The 22,737-nt window shown below is 47.6% G+C and overlaps 1 protein-coding gene across 1 annotated transcript; it reads left to right on the top strand.

Moving 5' to 3' along the window:
* Positions 1-861: 861 nt before the first annotated feature.
* LOC122374518 (mediator of RNA polymerase II transcription subunit 20-like) lies at positions 862-20,342 on the top strand. The gene is made up of 5 exons (XM_043353314.1): positions 862-1,107; positions 2,196-2,338; positions 9,384-9,655; positions 9,958-10,068; positions 19,613-20,342. The coding sequence occupies exons 1-5, from the start codon at positions 1,085-1,087 to the stop codon at positions 19,703-19,705; spliced, it is 642 nt and encodes a 213-aa protein (XP_043209249.1). The 5' UTR covers positions 862-1,084; the 3' UTR covers positions 19,706-20,342.
* Positions 20,343-22,737: the final 2,395 nt, after the last annotated feature.

Here is a 22,737-nt window from a genome sequence, read left to right on the forward strand (position 1 = left end):
CCGAATCGGCCCCCCGCCAGTTTCTTGTCCCGGCGGAGCCCGCCAGGAATAGGGTTAATTTGACATCTCCCCCGTACCTATACATATAATGGTAATTGTGGGTAGTGGTACAGAGCAGACGGTTAGCGGTCACTCGAAAGGTCTTGTTAGGTCAAAAGAGGTCACCAGCAGCTTTTTTGACAAACTTTCGATGAACACGTTGCCGAGCGAAGGGACCGTGCATTCGTGATATCAGCAGCACGCATCGATTGTGCAGCATACCTACATAGCCTTTTCCTTTAGGTCGTGATCTTGACCTGAGTCGAATTTTCAGCGTGATCTTTTTAGGTCAAAACCTTTCGGTACGTTGGTGCCTAATCTATCGAAGTCTTTCTTGACGACAGAAGATAAACGAACAAATTTTAGGACATGAACTCTTACTTGTTTACGAAGTAAGGGAATTGGGAATGGGATATAGACCAGAAGCGTTTAGGAACCTTTCTAGTGAACTCCTCGCTCGCAGCTCGTGCGTCGACTATTCGTCGACAGTCGTCAGTCAGAAACGAAAGAGCTTGGAAAAGGCCATCAAATGCTTTGTCACGATGTTGAAGATAACTTGAGTCCACGAGTAATGCGCTGGCCGTTTGTGAAAAAATGTCAAAATCGAAATTGAATGGGAGCTTTGAAATTGAAAAAAAGAAGAAATTGGGAGAAAACTGGGAGAAATTGAAAAAAAATATTGAATGGGAGCTTTTAGACAGCGGAGGTTTTATTTGAATATATGGTAGCAATCTCTCTAAATATGGTGTTTGACTAGCTGTACAGATGTGGCGCATCTGCCATGAAATAATCTGTTCAACAGCCAATATTTTTGTGCTCACTTACAGATCGTAAGGCAGCAACTGAATGGAAGATTGGCATAAGCGGTCAACAACGTTTACAGCTGAACACTCTAATGCCGGTCATATATTTTCGACTGATGCAGGATGAAAAGCAAGATGAGAAAGATGAAAAGTCGCAAATTTGAATTGAAAGCGTTTCTGAAATCGTTCTGGAGCGTTTCTGAATAAATGCTATCTTATTCGAAACTATAGTTTTTGAGTGTATGATCATAATGGGATTTTCCACGTAAGTATTTTTACGTTTATACATCAACATTACTTAGCATAGTATAGCATCGAGCGGTGTTAGGTAATGTTCCTTTCTTTTTCAATTTTCTCTATGAGGAGGGAATTCTTAATATTTTGTATCCATGTGAGCTAAATGGTTTTATTGTCTGTGCTCTAATTTAATTATATCATAATGATGTTTTTCTAGAGTTTGCTAGTATTTAAGGGAAGTGCTATTGTGAAAGTCAAACATGTTTTCTGTTGTTGCTCATGTTTAAGCTCAATTTATGGGTGCGTTAGTGCCCATTCTCAAAGTATTGCCCATTCGATTATTGGTACAAGATGGATATAATAGCATGGAACGGAACACCCCATAAGCTTCTCAACTTTTGCTTTGTCTCATTTAAATACTGTCACGTTGCTGTGGCCTCAAGGTTTATCTCGTATTCTCATCATTCACCACCTTGGTATTTGGTAACATATTATTTCCAAAATCTTAAATTCAGCTCTCATGCTCTCAGTTAAGGAGATCATTAGCCAACACAATATACCATTCCCAAAATATTTACATTGAATATGTCTATGGTAGGTACTGACTGCTTGAAAAATACCTTTGTGTGGTAGCTTATGAAATTGCTGTCTCTCGCCCATAATTAGGATTCAGAACTGTATCTTGTGCCAAAAGAGACTGCAAAGTGCAAACATGTGAAGAAGAATTAATATTGCCTGATTGGCAGACAGTCAATTCTGGTATGTTTGCTCGCTGTTTAAAATTCAAAGCAATGGATTTTTTGCTATCACAGGAACATGGTATAGATGCAAGAAATCAAGAAAAGAGTGACTGTTTTATCATATCCCAGATTCAAGGATGTACAAATGACGACAGGAGCTGATAAAAACATTCATAAATAGAATTTTCATTCACCTCATTTTGGCACTGCCAGAACCAACCTTTCACATACCCCACTTGTCAAAATGTGCAGTATTAACCAATAACCATCCATCTCAGTAGGCCCACTTCATCCACAGGCATAAAAGGAGCATGTAAGACTCTATGCTAATGCCTCAGCTTATGGATCGCTAATGCGCCCATCCTTCCATCCACAGGCTGCAGACGTTTCCCCTGATCGAGGGTCTCACGGGGCCCCAGACGCTGGATGTGCTCCACAAGAGGATCACGGCGCTGGGCGCGCGCGTCTCGGGCCAGTTCGTGGTCGACTGCGAGACCTACTTCTCCGCCCCGTCGCTGTGTAAGTACAGCCTGCATGTGTACAAGTGCGTATGGTAGCTGTGGCCTGCTAGAGGACATTCTCTCCGGAATGCTTTGCTTTGGAGTGGTTAGGGGTTTCGGTAACGGAAGCCTACGGCTTTCGTAATCTCTAGCGACAGCTGGTGGTGGGCTACAGAGACAGAGTTGTAGATGGCAGCACGTGATGGTCTTCATCCGACTGAATGTCCCATCGTGCATAAAATCTAATTTGTGCTGCGCTGCGAGCAAAAGTACGTATCTCAAAAGTACGTGTGGCAGATGTACTATATGTCAGCAAAAGAGCGTAGGAAAAATACGTATCGCTAATGTGGGTAAGCACATTAGTGATAGTAATAGTGGGATATATATTATATGGTGGTCTATGGCGTAAGGTATAAAGTCGAATGGACACAAGTATAGATTAACTTGATTAAGTTAGGTTAGGCTGGGTTCGATTGGGCTAGGTTGGTTGGACTAGGTTAGGTTAGTTAGGCTTGTTTGGGCCTGGGGTTAGGTCAGGCTAGGTCAGTTCACGTTAGATGGTGTTTTTCCAGCGATACGTATTTTTGTCGTTAAGCACTCTATCGCCTACGAATTTTTGCGTGCGACTATTTGCGTACGTACTTTTCTCCTACGTTCTTTTGTGAAGCGTATTTTTTCCGGAAATCATTCAGTGTTACCACCGTTTAGAATGATGGCAGCACCCGCTGGTTTTCATCTGACAAGATGTTCCATGGCTAAAATGTTACCACCATAGATCAGTCGTTGTGGGTACTGTTTTTGGAGGAGTGTGGTTGGTATTAGGAGGTAAATATGCACAGTGCAAGCTCGATGATTGTGGTCTTGCTGCTCAATATGTTTTGGCTTGTTCCAGTAGCGGCGGAACACACTCAATTAAGGGGGGGGGGGGGTCACTGCCGACTTTTGGTCCCATTCTTTCCATGCCACGCCCATAGGGCTAATGTTGAAATGCCAAAATCAAAGGGGGGCACGGTGCCCCGGTGCCCTCCCCGTTCCGCCGCCCATGGCTTGTTCCTCTGGTCACCAGATATTTTCAGACATTGTCTTTTATTCGTCCATTAACATCCATCTAGCTATTATCTCTCTCCTATCTGTCTTGCCCATCGGCCTTGGCCAAAGCCTCTCATTTTCCTCCAAATCTCACGCCCTCGGGGTACGACGACATCACTCTCTGTTAGCCCATCTCCACCCATTTCTCCCCCCCCCCCCCCCCGCCCGTTCTCCGTCCCCCCGCACAATCTCATTGAGAGGCGGCTGGGATGAACGCGCCTCGGGGCCATAGATTACCACACGCAGCAGGGTCGATGGATTCTGTCGCAGCGCCAACTGGGTTACGCAGCAAGGACGGGGACCTTTGAGAGACTTTAGCGAGCTCCTTTCCATTGTTGGCCGTGTTACCGTTTACTAGCATGTGCAGTGAAATTTGGATAGTCGCTTGGAGAAATCGGAAGTGCTTAACCCGCGCCCAGCTATTAGTTTTGAGATTTGGAGAGATTTGGAGATTGAGATTTGGTGAGATTTGGACGTCCTGGATTTCCACGCCCTGCTGGGGGGGGGGGGGGGGGGGGTGTTTGAACACCCCCAATTGTAACTCGGCTCCTGGGCCACGTAGCGATACGCGGAAGGCGGCGTTCGAAAGAGCGTCAAAAATAATGACGAAATCACTTCGGTCAATTTTTTGCTCAGGTCAAAGGTCAGGTCACCAGAGGTCATTGAAGGCAAAATTTCGCCGATTTCCAGGTCGAATGTCGAAAATTTCGAAGAAGCCAACGCATAACTCGGGAACCAATAGAGCTACAGCGCCGCGGAAAAGCGCATTCGATAGCCCTATTAACGCCCTTTCTGAGTAATTCTCTCAGATTTGACCTACCGTCAACGGTTTTGCCTGCAGGGGGCAAAAACTGCAAAAATAGCCGATTTTTTTTCGCAAACAGTTTTTCTGCAATAACTTTTGACCCAAGCCTTGTACGAGCTTACTTTTACCAGCATCGTGTTCCTCTCGTCAAGACGCATCGAATGAACTTTAACTTGACCTTGAAAGGTCAACTTGAAAATTTGACCTCAGGTCAAGGTCATGACCTGACCGGAAAGGGTCATGTTGCAAATCAGTCGATCCGTACGTCTAGCTGAACACATCTAAGGCGTTTTCATCGCTTTAGCATGCCTCTATCAAAAGTTATTTGCGAAAAACTGTTAGATACCATTCGTGACCTAAGATGACCTCAGGGCATAAACAAGGGTCACGGACACCATTTTCATGCTCAGTGTGTCTAAACCACTTGTAATTCGGTGTTTGGGAGTGTTTATAATGTCTTTCGTCCAAAAGAGGCGCATTTCAATTTTCTCCCATTGACTTATAATGGGGAGGTCGCAAAATTGACCTGAACTTAGGTCATCGATATCAAAATTCTGAGAGATACATTTTGTACATGCTATTGCTCTTAGCAATCGCTGAAAGTTTCAAAGCGATCGGTCACTCGGTGTAGCTATGACAGACATTGAAACTTTTTATGAGGTGAGGTCACTTCAAGTGACCTGGTGACCTGACCTTGAATGACCTTGGTCTGAAATTTTCACAACATGTGTAGAATTGATGTATGATAAGGTGTACCAAAAACGGCGGCGCGGAGAAATTCGCGAAAAACCACAAGGGGGGTGTTCAAACACCCCCCCCCCCCCCCAGCAGGGCGCGGGTTAATTTATTCTTGTGACTGATTTTATAATCGCAGTAAAAATGCGACTTGCGAGAGCATATCCATCCACTGGTTTACTACAAGATGTCGCGATGGCAATGCTATTTTCATCTGCCGCCCGGACGTCACGTCTTATTCTGTAACGTCACGTCCAGCCGGTGTGACGTCACCGTGAGCTGCGGCAGTCCCAACGGCACGTTGTCCACCCACTCTCTGTCGTCCTCAAGCGCCCGGTGTTTGGGGACAGCCTGCGTGATACCGCTTCATCGGGCCGACTTTAGGCGATCGGCCGTTTTTGTCACCCTGTTTTGACGGCACGTGCTTGGACAAAGCCGCCCAATGGCCTTGCGCTCAGTTTTCCGCCGGATTGGCGGCTTACAAAGAAACCCTGTGTTCTCGGGAGGTTTTTCCGAGGTGCCGTAACGCTGATGGTGTTTGGCGATGAAAGGAACTCGCGGCTCTTCACATAAGAGATGCTTACTCGCGAGCAGTTCGTGCCAGTCTTTTAGCTGTCTGGTGTGATCTGGCGGTTTTAAATGGAGTTTTTGGCCAGTTTTTGCTTTGCTAGTAAAAAGATGAATTCTTTGGCTTATACAAAAGCACCGACTCGAGCCATAAAAGCGGTTTTATTTTAAGAGACACCAACATTTTACCTTGTCCGCATTTCTGCGTCCGTTTATTTTTCTTATCAACAGGGCGTTGCTCGCCGCATATTTACCGTGATGTAGTGCTCTGGTCCAGCTGGGATAGAATGACAGGGTATGAACTCGGGCTCTGATACAAGCGGATTGTCAACATGTTCCATGAAGCGATGGCGCAAGTGCTGCCTCGGGCTAGGATACGTAAATGTGCACATTTTCAGCATGTCTGCATGCTGACGACATGGGCCGAATATGTGTTCGCGGCTGGAAACCAGTTTTCGGGATTGGAGGGTTTTGGTTGCTACTGTTCGCCCACCGGCGTCGAGCTCTTACTTATAGCCACAAGCCCTTTAGCTAGCTGTGTCTGCTCATGATATGTTTGGAGACTATCGGTGTTTTTGAGCGACAGATAATGGACATTCGTGAGGCGCGTGCTGAAGTATGTACCTACCGTGTCAATGACCTTTTTGGATTAGGGTAACACAAAACAGGAGGGAATGGCGACGCTGTTTGTTAAAGCTCTCTTGTTTTTTTGTAAATTTTGGAGCGATTCAGTCATACTACAAATTAGGTACTATCCTAATTTGATAGTAAAGATAAGCTGAAGAGTGGCAAAAACATCCCACGAATCTATAGCCACCATAGTTCTTATTTCCTAAGCTGCTAAAACGTTTACATGTCAGTGCCCTAACAATTTGTCTTGCAGTCCCAATGTGTCCAAGAACACAGCCAACTGGCCACGACTTCCGGGTGATGGAATTATGACTCTATGCAAATCAGACATATTTTACTGACTGGCCGTGGATTTTCATTGCTATTTTATGAGCTGTACGTATAGTATAAGTATAAGCTGACTTTATTAATGTTTTTATTTCAAAGCACTAATCTTCTTTAGAAAAAACAGCCATGCGTATCCATTTTGTTATTCATTGAATTTGAAGCATCCGGCGATCGATCGATCACTGTAGCCCGGGCCTGCACGTTGGTCTGTGAGCAGCGTTTTGGCGACGCGTGACCTCCCAATATGGTGGCTCACCCACTCGCCACGTCCAGCCGTCCGTGACAACTTATCAGCCAACAGCTTCGATAGCAATCGCAGAGCTGCTAACCGGTGGCCAGAAGTGACAATTCTCCTTTGTTCTGGAGTCATTGATCACTCTCACTTTGTCACTGATCATCAGTGACGCCATGCATGGCCGTCGAACGCTACTGCCGGCCATGACCCTTAGCATTGTGTGTAGGATGGTAAATGGTTTATATTGCAATGGAGCGTTGATTGTGGTCTGTGTTACAGCGGATGTAGTGTTTGGTAGGCATACGTACACACTACAACAGCATTAAGAAGACTTTATTAGTACAAAACAACGGAGGATGATATCCTACTTGAATTCGGTGCTTACTTTTTACAATCAGAATGGTACCCATCATTGCCTGGAAGGTAATTTCCCTACCTATACTTGATTTCAGCGATGAGATGCTGAAATTATTCCGTTTGATTAGCATGTTTGGGTGTATCTACCGTCAGTCCCAACTCGTGTTTGCACTTGAAGATTCGCACGATTCGAAAAGACGTGTTTTCAGCTCTTGTGGCGGCAATCCAGGTCGCTCACATATTATGTGAACGGTGGTTGAAAAGCTCAACGTATGTTTTTATCGATTGTGATCACGAGGCCCACGTTTTCCTTGAATGGGATGTAAGGAACGGTGTGTCGTGTTGCTGTCAATGCCATTATTGCAATAAGCCATTCTGAACGTCTGCCCTTCTCCGAATTGACTGGTCATGAATGCCAGATCTCGCTTTAAATAAACTGTCCGAAACCGGTCTGTCTGATGCAATCTACCAATTTAATCCTTTCCTCTGTTGCTCATCTCAGCAGTTTTCTAATCAGCACTGGGCCTTGCCAACCGGAAGCGGTATTTGACGTCAAACGCTCATAATTGGTATTATTGCCGGGCACAGATATTTGTTTAAACGCAGCTTGGGCCGACCTGCTCGCAAAACAGGGCGTCTGGAGCCGCTCACGGGTGCAGGGTCGACTGGGGATGACGGCGCCGAGACAACCGGCCGGACCTCGCCGCCTTGATCCCAGCGCCGTAAACGAACCCGCGGCGCCAACCTCGGCGATACACGCCGCTCTCGACTCTAGCACATTGTGGAGCCAAGGCCGCAGTGCAGAGCGGTCACTATTTTGGCCTTTGGAGACCGCAGCGAGCCGATTTTTCGGTCGATGGTGCGTGATGCTGAATAGACATCCGTTTGTATCGCACCGAATCTCTACAGCGTGCGGCTTTGAACTGTGGCAAACAAACAGTTTAGGTATTTGCTAAAACTGACGACTGTGAAGCTGGGTCTAAGCTGTTGCTAAAACTGACTGACGTCTGACAGTGAAACTGACTGTAAGCCGTGCACTGTGTGCAGTAGTATCTTTGGCGGTAGCTGATCACGAAGCGATGCTCCGCTTCCTGGTTACTTAGCTTAGAGTTCTACCAGCAGTCCTGCCCGCTCCCACAATCTCTGAATGGTCTCTGTTTCCTCCGCTGTTTATTTATTCGCAATATTATCCTGTATCGATTCGATCCGGTTTGGCCTGGAACAGATTGTCGCAATGGATCCGGCTGGTAGCTACAACTTTATTGGAGTCTGTCTAGTGTCTAAGTCGATATGATATGGATTGTCTCAGAGTCTGTCTAGTAGAGTTGCAAAGTTTTCCCCAAAGGCTGCTACCGGCACCGCCCCGCCCCATAAAAATTTTCTGGGATACCGGCATGCTACCACGCCCCAAGCAAAAAAAACCGCCAAATTACCGGCATACTAAAAAACCTACATTCTTGATTCTAGCTTACCCCTGCAAGAGATGCCACATTTTGGCAGTTTCAGTACCCCTCCACCCAACAGCCATCCATTGTCCAACCACAAATACAAGCAGGCTGATTTTGGCTGAGTTGGCCCCACAAATACCCACAACTTTGAAACTCAATTCCAGTCTATAACTGTTAAAATATCACCTGTAATCAAAGAAGTATTGCCTACAAAAAACTATTACATTCATCAAAAAGGTGAGGATGAAAAGGACTTGAATTACTGAAATGTGTTTTTGAAGACTGGACAGGACATTTGCTGATAATTTTCTTTTTGCACAAAATCAAAAATACCGGCATGCTACCGGCAAGACATGCCAGATACCACAAATAAGCCTGCGGTAGTGAAAAATTACCGGCATGCCGGTAGTGCGGTAGGGAAATTTTGCAACTCTACTGTCTAGTGTCTTGGCCCCTACCATGTCAGCGCACCGTCCGCTCCAAGCGGGGCTGAGATATTGAGGTTAAACGCTAAAATGAATAATCGAATGAAAATTTCCATCCATGCACCATACAAGGCAAACTATTTATAATTGGTCCGCAGAGGTCATGTCCCGTAGTCTTCGTAATGTTTTTTTTTTCAAGTTAATTTTTTCAGTACTGTCATCCTCTTCTCATCCTTGCTCTGGCTACATTCGACTACGTAGTGTCCTTACCACAGCATGCTTGCGTCGAGTCTGCAATAACACCCATCGCCCCTATCATAAGCCACCTCACACATTCTTTGACGCTCTTCCCCACACTCCAAAAACCTCCCTGCTTCATCCGCCCTCACACAATCTCACCCTCAACATCTCACTACCCTCCTGACGCCTTCCTCCCTGCGTTGCAGTGCCGGGCAACTCTCAGCGAGTCCTGAACGTGCTACACAACACGGAGGAACCAGCCAGCGTGTTCGCCATCCTCGAGGGCGGCGCCAAGCAGCCGGTGCTGGTGGCAGACACCCTGCTGGACGCGCTGCTGCCCAAAATGGCCGTCCTCTACACATCCAACAAGAAGCAGACGCGTATCGAGTCCAAGGGAAATCGATACGAGATGGGCGACTTTGTGGTCAAGTTGGGTAGTGTTACCATGTCCGGCAGCTTCAAGGGCATCCTAGTTGAGGTGAGGGCGGATGGATGTTTGGTGGAGTAACGATGCAGGTTTAGACTTTTTTTAGACAAGCGTCGCGTCTACTTTTTATGTTTTACTTTATGGGCTGCGTGCGATGCTAGCGAATTCAACAATACGGTACGATATCCCGTGTTTGTTCTTACGAGAAGTGACCTGACCTGGTAAGAGCGCTTTGTCGCACATGTCTTCCGCTGTGTCTTGCCTTCCAGTCTGCCTTTTCTTCCATCAAAGGCACACTTCTCATCATCATTCAGTCACCATCTCGATATCTAACGCCCGCCCATCACCCTCAGGTGTGTTACCTGGCCTGCGTGGTGCCCGCCCTCTGCTGGGAAATGGTCTGGGAGTTCATGCAGTCGTTCCTGGGCAGCACAGTGCCCTCCACACTGCCTCCCTACATTCAGGTAAGCGCACACCCCATCTCCCACCCACTAGCTAGTAGCTACTCTTGCAGCTGGCCATAGCGTCGCCGTTCGACCCACGAGCTCGAGCCTGTGACGCTCGTCACCGCCAGTGTCGGCACCCACATGACCCAGGCCGGTTAAATCGGCTCCCTTTGCCGCTGACACGCTGCAGACACCAGTATCAGATACCACCACGTGTGTAAGCCGTCTGTTTACATGGAGCTGGGTGTAATTGACGGCAGCTTTTGGGCCAATTAGGTCTGTCCGTGAGACGGGCCGCCGTCGCTCCGTATGATCAGCTCGTTTAGAGGTGTGATTACGAGGTTTGTTTATGTGTTGTCAGTACGTAGTTTTCCGTTGCCACCTACGCATTGGACTTTCCGTATCATGAAAAGGTCACTGACAGTGGAAGGGTATTAAACTTTTTTTTTTCTCAGGCGTAATTCTCAATAAGAAAAAAATATTCTATAATAGCTAACGCAGCGCATAGCGTTTTTAAGTACCTAGGCAAAATATTTATAAGTTACATGATTATTCTTAACCCTCTAATGCCCACACATAGTTCCACGGTCCCTAAAATTAGTACCTTGTGACATATGATTCACTTTGGGTCCCTTGTTCGAAATCTGGAGTCAAATATTTTTTCGCAGTTCAAATTTCGGAAATAAATTTTGTATCAAATATGATACATTGGGCATTCCACTTGGTAATTTTTTAGTGGTATCAGACCACACAGAAGGAAGTGAAGACATAGATGAGAAAATATATATTATTAAAAATTTCAGTGATAAAAGTGGCAGTTAAAATGTGTAAAATGCCAACAAGGCATACTTTACGGTGCACTTTTTATCAGAACATTTTCTTAATATTTCATTGGCAGCCTTCTTGTATAAAAATGCCCTTTCAGTCGGTGCTTAGGGAACAACGCTTATCATAGGCATCTATTTACGAGTGCCTTCTATTCCTTCAATTTCCACGATACAGCGCGTTGCACTTTGCAATTTTTTCATAATTCAGACATGTGGGCCATGCTTCTCAAACGTAGATGCGTTATGCATGCTTGATATAGAAATGAAGACATTACAGTTGGCTCGCGGTAAGTGCAGGTTGAAGTGAAGCAGTTCTGATGCAAAATGCTGGACAGCCTGCCGACGGACCGGAATCAATGCCAAAGACGATGTTGGTTTATCTTCATGATAGCCGGACAATCTCGGGTGACTGAAACTCTCAGCCTGATCGTCAGTTAGTACTTTGACTGGTCGTGCGGTCCTGATGTCATCGGCGTCAGTAAACAGCCGCGCACTGACCAGTGCAATAACCGTTGTACGTGTCAGACAACAAAGGTACAGGTAACTGTGCACCGATCGGCAGGAACTTGCACAATATTCATTGCCCTCATATGGAGGTAAGCATACGCATTACGCAATGCCGCACTTTAACTTTTATTCTTATGGTCAGTACAAAAGTAGAATCCATGTTTTAGTACCTATAAATCCTTTTTGTTCAGTGGCACTCAGCTACCACAGTTGGCGGTATATGTCAATATATGACAAATAACATACCTGGCAGTGAAAATGCTTGCCAGGTGTCAGGCACCTGCTGGAACCTGGCAGCAGTGCATGGTTGCCTACTTCTTAGAAAGGAAATCAAAGGAACCACGCCCTTCGGTCCGGAGTCTGTCTTCATGGCGAGCCCGTTTAGCCAGCTTCCTCTGAAGATGACGATATAGTTTTCCACTCCACATTCAATCTCTTACTACTGGGATGAACGGAGATTTGAATCGCAAACAAATTGTGAGTCGTTCTCCAATATGAATGAAAAATGCTGGCTGGCTGCTAATGCAAGTCTTCAGCCATGCCCAGCTAACACATAGACCCACAAGACATAAATAAGCCCGTCCACAACCCCTGTTAGAATATCGAAATTGTGCAAGAGACCGCTGAATCCTCCTGTCCCTAACATCAAGTCTCAATTTTTGGTTTCACGAGTATAAATGCTCGCACGGATGATCGTTCCTTGAAATCAACAAGCTTGTCATCGATAGCATGTCATTCCTAACGTGGTTTTAGAAGATATGGTCTGCTAGTGTCCTGCTGATCAAAAAGTTCACTATTGTCATCGTCAAACAGTTGCAAAACCATATTCCTATGAGCGTTAGAAAAGTCGAGATGTATGAGGCATGTAAGGCCACTCATAGAAAGCTAGATGTTAGAAGATTGACAAGGATGAGAGGCGGCATAAGCGTACCAAATCGTTATGACATTTTAAGTCTGGAGCGAAATAGAGTGATCTGGCGCAAGAGGTGCGAACTTCACAAATTTATGCATCTTGTACCATCGTCATTTGCAATGACTCACAGGCCATTGCAATGCTTATCACCTGAGAAAACTATGGTATTGGCACACCGTATGTTGCAGCGGCGAAAATTTCATAGAAAATATTGGAGTGCTATGCCCACTGTATCATATCTAGTATCCCCAAAAATAGGGGTCCATATCTTTGACCCTGAAAAAGTTGCGATGTTTTGCAACATACTATGATATATGTTGAACATTTGTCTCACAGTATACCAAGTTTCTTTCCAAATAAATAATTTTTTGTTTTCTAAATGCTTAAATTTACACTTGAATCTCAAATTGATTTTCGGCAAAGGACAAACTGACCCTCTTCAAAATCACCTGGTGGGAAACTGATAAATCATTACTTAAAAATTTTGCCACCAGGTGGTTGCCAAGACGTACCACTTCTGATACAGCAGGGTTTTCAACAATTTTCACCTCTATGATTAGCAGGCGAATTTTCTGCAAATTGACTTACAGACATGATACCGGGGGCACTAGAGGGTTAAATCCTTTCATTTTGCTTGACGTGGCATTTTCGAGATCTAAGTATACGTATTTAGTGTGTCTGTTTGTCAGTCCCCTGCATTCTTTATTTAGTTATTTACTGAACCATTGCCCTAAGCAAGACAAATTATCCCAAGTACAGGTCTCGCGGGTTTTAGCGGTAGGTTTTGCACCTAGAAAATTTAGTGTACTTCAGGCTATATCTTCGTCGTCTTAAGCTTTTAAGTGTTGAAGATGCGATCGACTTGTTGGGTAACAAGCCGGCCATGATCGTGTAAAATGGCTTCATCGTAGATCGATTAGTTTCTGAGATATAACCGGAAATGTAAAAGTGCAAAACCTACCGCTTAAAGGAAGGGTGCCACCTTTTGGACACAACGCAGTTTTTACAAGATTAGCCTCACATGAACCTAAAAACCGGCTTCACTTACCTATGCTCGAGACGGTCAGCATTGAATCCGCACGTGAAGTTATCATTTGCGAGTTTTGCTGCCAGCATTCGGGCAGGCAAAAATCTTCAGCACTATTTCCTCGTCGTGTTAAGGGTATTTTATAAAACATGAAATCAGCAAAGGTATGTATAAAAGTTATACTTTTGAAGCATGTTTTATCATTTTGAAAGGGTATATTTTTTCTTTATGGTATACACTTAAGTTTTAAAATTTTAATTGGGAAGTTTTTCTAGTAAGTTGCATGAAGGGTGAAGGGTTCCATAGATCTCTTAAGCATTGTAAAGGAAAAACCTTTACTCGACTTATTTGATGTTCTTTAACTGTTGGCAAATATGGCCAACAGTTACCTACTTGGTTACCTACAACTTAGTTCAAATCATGTTATCTTCTTCCTTTTTATTTGTTCATCTTTTTGTCTCAGTTGCGCCATCAATGCAAATGGCAGAATGATATGTTGCCATGACAACAGGATATGCCAGCCGTCCTAGCTGCCACATCAAACGACCTTGAGTTGTAGTGGTGATATAAACAACGATCTTTTTTTTTGGCCAATGTATTAAATGCAATGTTTCGGTTTTTTGTATATTGTGGACGCGCTAACCACGTCTAAAAATTCAAATAAGTAAAATAGATTCATAGAACAAAAATTTCGGAAGGTGGCACCCTTCCTTTAATCTCGCGAGACCTGTACCTTGCCAAATTAATTGTCTCATGTGCATAATATGCGGCGTAAATAACGACCTAACAAATATTTTACAAATCCTCGTGCAAATGTTGTTGTTTTTTCAAACAGCCCTAAATCGCTCGTCGCTCTTAATCGGTCTTGTCGCCGACCGGGCATTTATCATTAATCACCAAATCCACGCAGCAGTCAGTTCGCGTTCCATTTGGCTCGTCTCGATGGTCAATCACGGCCGGATTTTGGCGCTCTGGGCTCATTATTGCGGCTCGCAGGGGCTGCATTTGCCCCGGACGCGTCATCATTTGCGTCAGCTGGCTGTAGCTGATCTAACTGCACCGGTTAGTGATCCATCAACGCCGGCTAGTGTCCAGTCTGATCGTGCCGGTAACAAACATCAGCTCAGTAGGAGGATCGATGATAAACACTGCACATGCCAATCTTGCCGCCGCCCATCGGACCCAACGGACATTGCTTAGCGACGGGGGATCGTCGCATACCGGTGGACGGGCGGCGGTGTGGAGGGTGGATGGATGGTTGTCGGGCGGTTGTCAGGCGGTTGACGGATGGTTGTCGGTTGGGTGACGGATAGTTGACTGACGTTTGTGTGTCTGAACACGTTCGTCAGAACTGCTGAGGGAGGTTGAAGTTCGTTGTTGCTAAGTGATGGTGTCAGTGCTGTGCAATGAGTAATCCAGTGACGCCGAACGAAAGTGTATCTGTCCAGTCAAGCTAGGGTGCGATATTTATTGACAAGCGCCACCACTCATCGGGCAACTATGGCACATGTTAGTGTCACCAGACGGTACTTAGCTCACTGTCGCCAGACAATGTCATCAGTGTCACCTAACACATTTCAGTGCTGCTGCTACAAAACTGTCCAGTGTCAGCTAACACCGTTGGGTGCGTTTATGTGCGGGCTTATGTCACCACCGTGTCACCATGCCTCAATTCTTTGACCCTCACGGCCTGAAGATGGCCCTAAGTGACCTCTCACGGATGGCTGCGCCCATGACGGCCGCGCAGGGCACCGTACTAACCGAATCCAACCGGCGCTTGGTTGACGACTCAAACCGACACGGTTTTACCGCTTGGGCCGCGCCCGGCTTCTGGTTTCTAGAACCACTCCTCTCATCTAGTTTATCCTCGACTCTCAGCCTAGTTTATCCGCGACTCTCAGCCCGTTGGTCGCGTCGCAGCGGCACTATCTCTAATGAGGCGCCGATACGGCCACTGATTGTGAGTACGCCGCACAGCAGGTGTGCGCTCGGCGACTCGAAGGCGCCGGTCGGAGCGCGTCTGGCCTCCAAGATCGTCGTTCATTAGCCAGCATTGCCTTCTCGTTTAGGGCTGTTTTGGAAACACAACACCCAATTAGTGATGCGCATGGCGTATGACCTTTCGACTGTAATATACTGTCTGCCGATGGTGTTGTCCGCCGCTCGGGCGACAGAGGTACTCGACGATGGACGGTCGCTGTCTGCCGGGGGCGTATTTTTGGTCGTTTCCCGGAGTCGGGTGAGGCGTCTCGCCAGCGCAGCGGGACAGGTCATTGGTTGTCGGCGCCGCGCGAGCCGCGACGGGTGACTGGGAGGTCCGCCGGGAATGCGTCGGCTCCCAGTTTTACTAATGATCCGACTCGGCAGTCAGTCGCCAGCGCAGCGGTGGAGGCCGCGGCGGATCCCGTCATCACCCGTGACTCACTGCAGTCGCCCCTCCTCATGTAGTCAGGTGGCTTTACTGGTCAGTGGTCACTCTTGCCTTGCGCCAGCCACGCGACACTCATACGAGTCGGCCCGTGTGCCAGGAGTGGGACGAAAAAGGCGGCCCTCAGGTAACGCTCGAGTGAGCGGGCGTTGGCAGGAGGTGGCCAGCCTGTCCGCCCCTCGTGGCGTGGCCACTGCTCTCGTCTGTCGCGCGTGCCGCCTGTCTCCTCTGTCCCGCCGACAGTGACAGCGTCCGGCCACGCCTCTTTGACGACAATGGGTCTCTAGTGGAAGAACACTTGTTGAATGGGAACTCTCAAACTTGAAGTACTCTCTGCTATGGATAGTCGAGTTTTGAAGTACCAGTTTGGATGATTGTTGAGCGTGTGTCGACTCACGAGTGGTCGGGAGAAAGTCGGTACACTGTTCACTGTCCAGTGTCCTCTTTCTTTCTGGACTCTCGGCCGCTCCACCGGAGGTCCGCTTCATGAAAGATATCCGGGCTGTCTGCGGTGGTCACCCTACCCTCTGAGTTAGGTGTGTTTGTTTGTGGCTGGCGGCGCGGCGGTCGGCGGCAGACTATTCCTGACGACAGCGCAGCCCCCGGGTCACGGGCGGGTGACACGGGCTGACATCACCTCGTCACCGCGGCCGCCGCCGCCGCCGAGCTTCACTCGCAGAGAAACGCCCGCTCTACGTGGAGTCATGCCTCATAGCCGTGTCTCATCACCGTGTCTCACCGTCGCCGTGTCTCAGCGCCACCGTGGAGGGAGGCGGGGGGGGGGGTATGATGGGTGGTGTCCTCAGATCAGACAGTTGCCAGGGCCGGCCGGTCGACCCACGGCCTTATTTCAACACGCCGTGCGCTATTCAAGTTTACGCTCTCACAGCGGCGATTCGGCTGCGGTTCTGCTACTCTGTCGATGTTTTGTCCAAGTGGGCGGCCATCCATCCACCCGTCCGCCCGTCTGGCAGTGGTGGCGGCGGACAGATCCCGGCCCGAACTCTGACCGGAAGCGGCGGCCGTCTGGAGGCGTGTCGCGCGCCGCGGGACCGGGCGGCAGTCGAGCGTCCGGCGGCGGTCTGCTGCGCCCGCGCGCCGGCCGCCCTGGGTCGGATCATGGCCCGCTCCACCGCTCTGTGTATGTTCTCTGATGGTCAGGAGGAATGTGTCGCCGGACGGTGACTCACGGCCGGATGGGCCCGGCGGCTGTGGTCAGTGTCGGGCTCACTGTAGGTCACGGGAGGGGCTGCAGCCTATAGTGGTACAAAAAGTTTTTAGATGAATGTTTTTTATATTTAGTTTTATGAATTCCGGCCCGGTTTAGTTCGTGTATTTGGAATAATTTACGATTGACTGCAAGAGAAACGTTGAAACCTAGATCGTTTATCGCCGACATGACGCTTTGGTCTTTTGGCGTCCGCTTTAAGGAACTCTTGCTATCATAGTCTGAGAATGGCCTACAGTGTACACTATACACAGCAAAAAAGTGTGAAGTTTAAAAACCATACGCGCACCAGAGCGCCCTGGACCTGGCAGTTGGTCACACCCAGGGCCCAGGCGTTCTTTTAATAAAATTTAATTGTCACTGGTGTCTTTGCGGTGGAATTCGGTGAAAACGGGTGACAACGCCCACCATTCCTGTTTCCAAGCGGTGTTCGCTGAAGCCCTGTTCAGTGTGTGGAAGCCTTGCTCTCCACGAATACCAACCCGCACAGCACCAATAATTTATCATCGGTATGACGTTTAGAGCAAACATGTCAAAACATTTGGGTCTTGTTCGATGGCCATCTAATCGCCGGTTGATCTTTTGCGGCTGCTTTTGTTCTCTGATGAGCCGACAAACACTTTTAATAATGGATGGGTTTGATTTTAACGGCATTCGTTATCAAAATGTCACAATGTTGTTTTTATTATCTAAATGTTCGGAGGTTTTGTTAGGTGTTGTCGTTCGTGTCTTATTCTGTCAGATGCATTTAACTTACGCGAGACATTGCATCGTTGCAATCATTTCATAATGCAGTGTGCTCTGTGGTATTTGGTTGTCTGGTATTCCAAACTCATTCATTGGCAGCCTACCTGAGTCATAAATTCGTACCCGTCCCGTGGAAGTGCAGGAGAATTCGTCATCAGAGCAATGAAACAGAGGAATGCACTTTCTCGTCGCCGCATTATTCAATTAGGGGAGACCCGGGAGGTATGGGCCGGTTTTGTGAAAAGGCAATTTTCTTCCAGTGGGCTGTGGCTAGACTCGGTTTTTCACTCTGTGTACGTGGAATTGCCTTTCGCCTGCAACGTGTGCCTGATATTAGGCATCTGGGATCAACTATTTTGTCTCGAGATAACTTTCAATAAATCATGTGCTTTTTCGATCCATCAAAATACACCGGGAGGTATGGGCCATGGCCCGGGAGGTATGGGCCGGTGCCATGTTTCATATTCTTTTCTCGACAATAAGAATAATACTCGTAGCTGGTACCTTGATATAATACCTTGATCTCTCTTAGAGCCCAGGAACCGCATAAGCGGCCAACAGCTTGCTTCATGGAGGCCTCTTGGGCCCATATGTATTTTGGTAAACACAATCATGCACCATGAACTAAGATCAATAATATTTTTCTGTTCGAATCAAATTTGTAGTTAAATTGTCGACCTTGCGCGACAAAAATAAAACTTATTGACGAGGACATTCAATGAAAGCATCTTTTTATTCATTTAGGATCACCGGGGGGTGGGTGGCCCGAACCTCCCGGTTAGGACGCCATAATGTGTGTAGCATCTCAGCTCATAATCTTGCAAGAAAGCTTCATATTGTCGATCCAGTCTTAATTTGCATGCTTTAAACTTTATATAAGCGAAGGTCTGACATCATAAAACGAGCCTGGTTCAAATTTATCACGAATTTTCTGTATGTACCGTATTTTACTCGAAGAGGACAAAAACGCTTTATCACCGCTCATTGCCAAAGAAGACTGAGGAAGGCTTTGAAAATCACGTGGGATGTATAACGAAATGGCTGCTACCAGTTAACGCCGTCAAATGTGTAAAAATACGCAACACTTCTTCAAAACTGCGATGGCCCATACCTCCAGGGGGCCCATACCTCCCGGGTCTCCCCTACATATTTATTCGCTCGCTGTTTGCTATCTGTTTTGTTGCGAGGCGATTTGTCTCGTTGCAGCAGATGTTTTTCTACGTTTCATGTCATGAAAAATGCGACTATTAAGCGACATGGTTCTTATCGAGACTGAAATGAGACTAGCCATCAGTTTCCGCGCCCAATATGGTCGGCTTGGCTGACAGCTGTTCACCAGAGACCACAAATCACCACAGCAGAAACCATATGTCAGACGGTCCCGGAGAATACCTTCGAGCTCTGTGGGCCAACTGACTCGCATTGCTGCGCGTCCACCCATGCGCAATTCGTTGTTCAGCCGCTGCACTGCCGTGGTGGTGGCCAAGTTGTGCATTGTATACGCTTTGATGTTTCGGATCTCCTTGGAATTATTGCTTCCAGTGAATCGTTTAGTGTTGGTAATTCATAGATCCCAAACCACCCCTGAACTGGGCTGTACTGTTTGAAATCCAGTTAAGATAATCTCACGGGGATACTTGGCTCTCGCGATAGCAGCTGTATGTGTTTATGCTTGTCAGCCTAGATCGGCAGCGCTGTTTGTATATGTATTCCATTTTGTGTTTGATTTCCTGGTTAGTGTCCCTACGGGCCACTGCGTCACCCGTTCAGAAATGTGGCACGAGTGATTGATGCTGATTTTTGCCGTGTTGGAACTAATCGTCGCCATTTTGACCATATACAGTCACGTCGCGCCTGTTGAGTTCATGTTTCTGCCTGTCCACAGAGCCGACAGAACGCCACGTTCAGCCCCACCGATACCATCCAGATGTACCTGGAGAAGTTCAACGAGTTTAGGAAGCAGACGGTGGCGCGGTGACGACCCAGATGGACTGACGTGATCTCCGCCCCTGCTGGGACCGACGTGACCCGCCCGGCGAGTCATAGCTCGGCCTCTTGTGCAGTGAGTGTTCCGAATCAGTGCTGGCAACTCGGATGCGATGCCTTTGTTGAAGCAGAGTTTGTACGTCTCAGAAGACATTTGTATCATATGCAAGACACTCGTGATGCAGGGAATGTGTCGATTTGGTGCAAAAACCTGTCTGCTCCCAGTATTGAGGTTCGGCATTGTTTGGTGATAACCGAAGAATGCTGGCCTTCGTTAAACAGAACGGATATGGACCAGACCCATCGTCGATGTCATTCTCTCATTCCGGCCGAAACTGCTCATCTCCAGCTGGCATCATCCGTCATTATCCTCCATCATCCGTAGATACCCGCCGTCATTTTGTTGTCATTCCTGTGTCCGCTGCAGCCATGCGGCTGATGTGTATTCGACCTGGATTCTCGCAGTGCTGCACTACCCTGACGCCCTGGGTGGCCTCCCTGTCCGTAGCGGCGGCCCTGCACCCCCAGTTGCCGTGTGCATCGTTCGCTCAGACTCGTGTACATCACGTGGACGTGTGAGCGCAGCCCGCCTGCCATCATCGAGAGCTAATATACACCGCCAATTTGCAGCCGTCGTGTTTTCGGTACCGACTGACGGAGACTTTCTGACGGGTCGACCACGGGGTGCAGTGTGTGCGTGAGTGCGAGTTTTAGGTCAGTCAGTGGCACCGGGTATGGTTACGGAGCGAGCGAAGCGAGCGGAGTCTCATACTGAATTAAGGGAAAATCCTGAGTATGAGCGGCCGGCCGGCCGGCCGTGGGGACGCTCTTCAAAAGCTAATATCTTAGGAACGGGACATCCGATTGACAAGCGGTCTTCTTTACTGAATGTCACTTGGACGTAAAAGTTCTGTGGTGTGATGGCCACCATGCGTTCTTGCCAACCACCGCACGTGGCGCGTGGTAAAGTTGGACATTTTTTAAGAACCCCCAAAATTGCAACCTCAATAACGGCACAACGGTTGGGCCGATTGAATTGAAACTCGGTACACAGTTAGGTCTCCATCAGGTAATTCATCTGCATGTGTTAACCCTATTCCTGGCGGGCTCCGCCGGGACAAGAAACTGGCGGGGGGGGGCCGATTCGGCCCCCCCCCCTGAGATCTCGAGAACGAAGCAGGATAGCGACAAGCGGTAAACGGCATCGGATACGCATGGACAAGGTCTACAATTTTTACTAAGGTCATTTTCTGGTCAGGTCAAAGATGACGTCACAGGGGTCGAAAAAGTCAAAATGGCGGCGCTAGATATGGAGAGAGTTTTTCTCGAATAACTTTCGAATTAGTCAAGATAGGAACAAACTAAGGGCATCATCGTGATCCTCTCGTCAATCCGCATCGAATGATATATATGTTGACCTCGAAAGGTCAAGGTCAAAGGTTGACCTCAGGTCACGTGACCTCGAGGTCATCATGTATATCATTCGATGCGTCTTGACGAGCTGAACACAATGAGACCATCCACGCGTCTGTATCTTGTTCCTGTACGGAGTTATTGGCCAAAAACCTTTGGTGACCTTTGATGACGTCACATGACCTCACAGCTGCCCAACAGCAAAACAGACCTCAAGGTAGTGAAGGTTGATCGTATATGAAGTCATGTATGGTATATGGGGCCATTCCGACCCGTTTTAGTGGTAAAAACAGGGAGTAAATTTTTCCCCCATTGACTTATAATGGGGAGGTCGCGAAACTGACCTGACCTTAGGTCACCGATATCAAAATTCCGAGATATACAAATTGCACATACTGGTACCCTAACTAAAGCCTGAAGAGAAGAAATTGATCGGTCAAAAACTCTAGCTCTGGCGTGATTGCAAACTTTTCTGAGGTAGGGTCACCAAACCGCCTCTGGTGACCTGACCTGAGGTTAGATCAACTCAAAATTTTCAGACATGTTGCGTAGAAGCCTTTTAGGAAAAGTCAGAAAATTTGAGCTTCCTAGCTCAACGCGTTTGGGAGAAATAACCAAAAAACCTCAGGGGGGCTCCTGAGGCCCCCCGCCAGGAATAGGGGTGGAATAGGGAATAGGGAATAGGGAATAGGGGTTGGGGTGCTACAGCACGTGCGCACGTGCAGGGGGCGCTCCCAGATCTCGAGAACGGCTGGGCCGATTGCGCTCAAATTTGGTACACGGTTAGGGACCAGTTAGTAGGGTGCCATGCAAAAGTCAGTTTGGAGTTTGGACCCCGCTTGCACGTGCGCACGTGCAGTGTGCCGCTTCCAGATCTCGAGAACGGCTAGGCCGATTGCGCTGAAATTTGGCACATCGCTAAAGACCGGTTAGTAGGGTGCAGTGGACAAGTTAGTTGGAGGTACCCCCTCGCAATTTCGCACGTGCAAGGCCCATCCTCTCGCTCGCTCTGTTGGTCGCCCTAAAGGCGTTTTACTGGTTCATAATTTGTTGATCATAAGTCTTCGGTATGGGTGATAACTTTACCTACTGGGACCTACTGGGACCCAGGGAACTAGTTCAGCTGATCAGTTTGTCGTGAAGACGGGACTTCAATGTTTTGGAACAGGATACTGGGAAATGTAGTGGACAATTTGGTTGTAACATTTCTGAAAATTGACGTTTGTGTGTACTGTGTAGTGATTTGGAGATGGTAAGTCATGCTAAAGATGTACGCGAAAGAAATGGTATACGTTGTCTTGATAGCTATCATACACAGATGTTGCGTCCTCCAGCTAGCTCAAGAACGCTTCAGCTGATACCGCCCCATGGCCGAATCTATTTGATATTGGTGAAATGTCCCAAGTTTGCATAGCTGCGAGCCTGCGAGCACAAAAGTCCGCATGCCTTCGTTCTTGCAAGGCCGGTGACGGGCGGCCGGACCTCGACGTCTTACAAACCAGGCTAGGTATACCACACACGTGGGTCGCTGATCTAGTTATAACGGGCGTGAGGAACGGCTGTCCAAACACTCCGTTACATTTCTACGCTTTTCAAATCAGCCCCGCAAAC

This window comes from Amphibalanus amphitrite, unplaced genomic scaffold (assembly GCF_019059575.1).
Source record: "Amphibalanus amphitrite isolate SeventyFive unplaced genomic scaffold, NRLGWU_Aamphi_draft 001667F_arrow, whole genome shotgun sequence".
In the NCBI taxonomy this organism is placed as follows: Eukaryota; Metazoa; Arthropoda; class Thecostraca; order Balanomorpha; family Balanidae; genus Amphibalanus; species Amphibalanus amphitrite.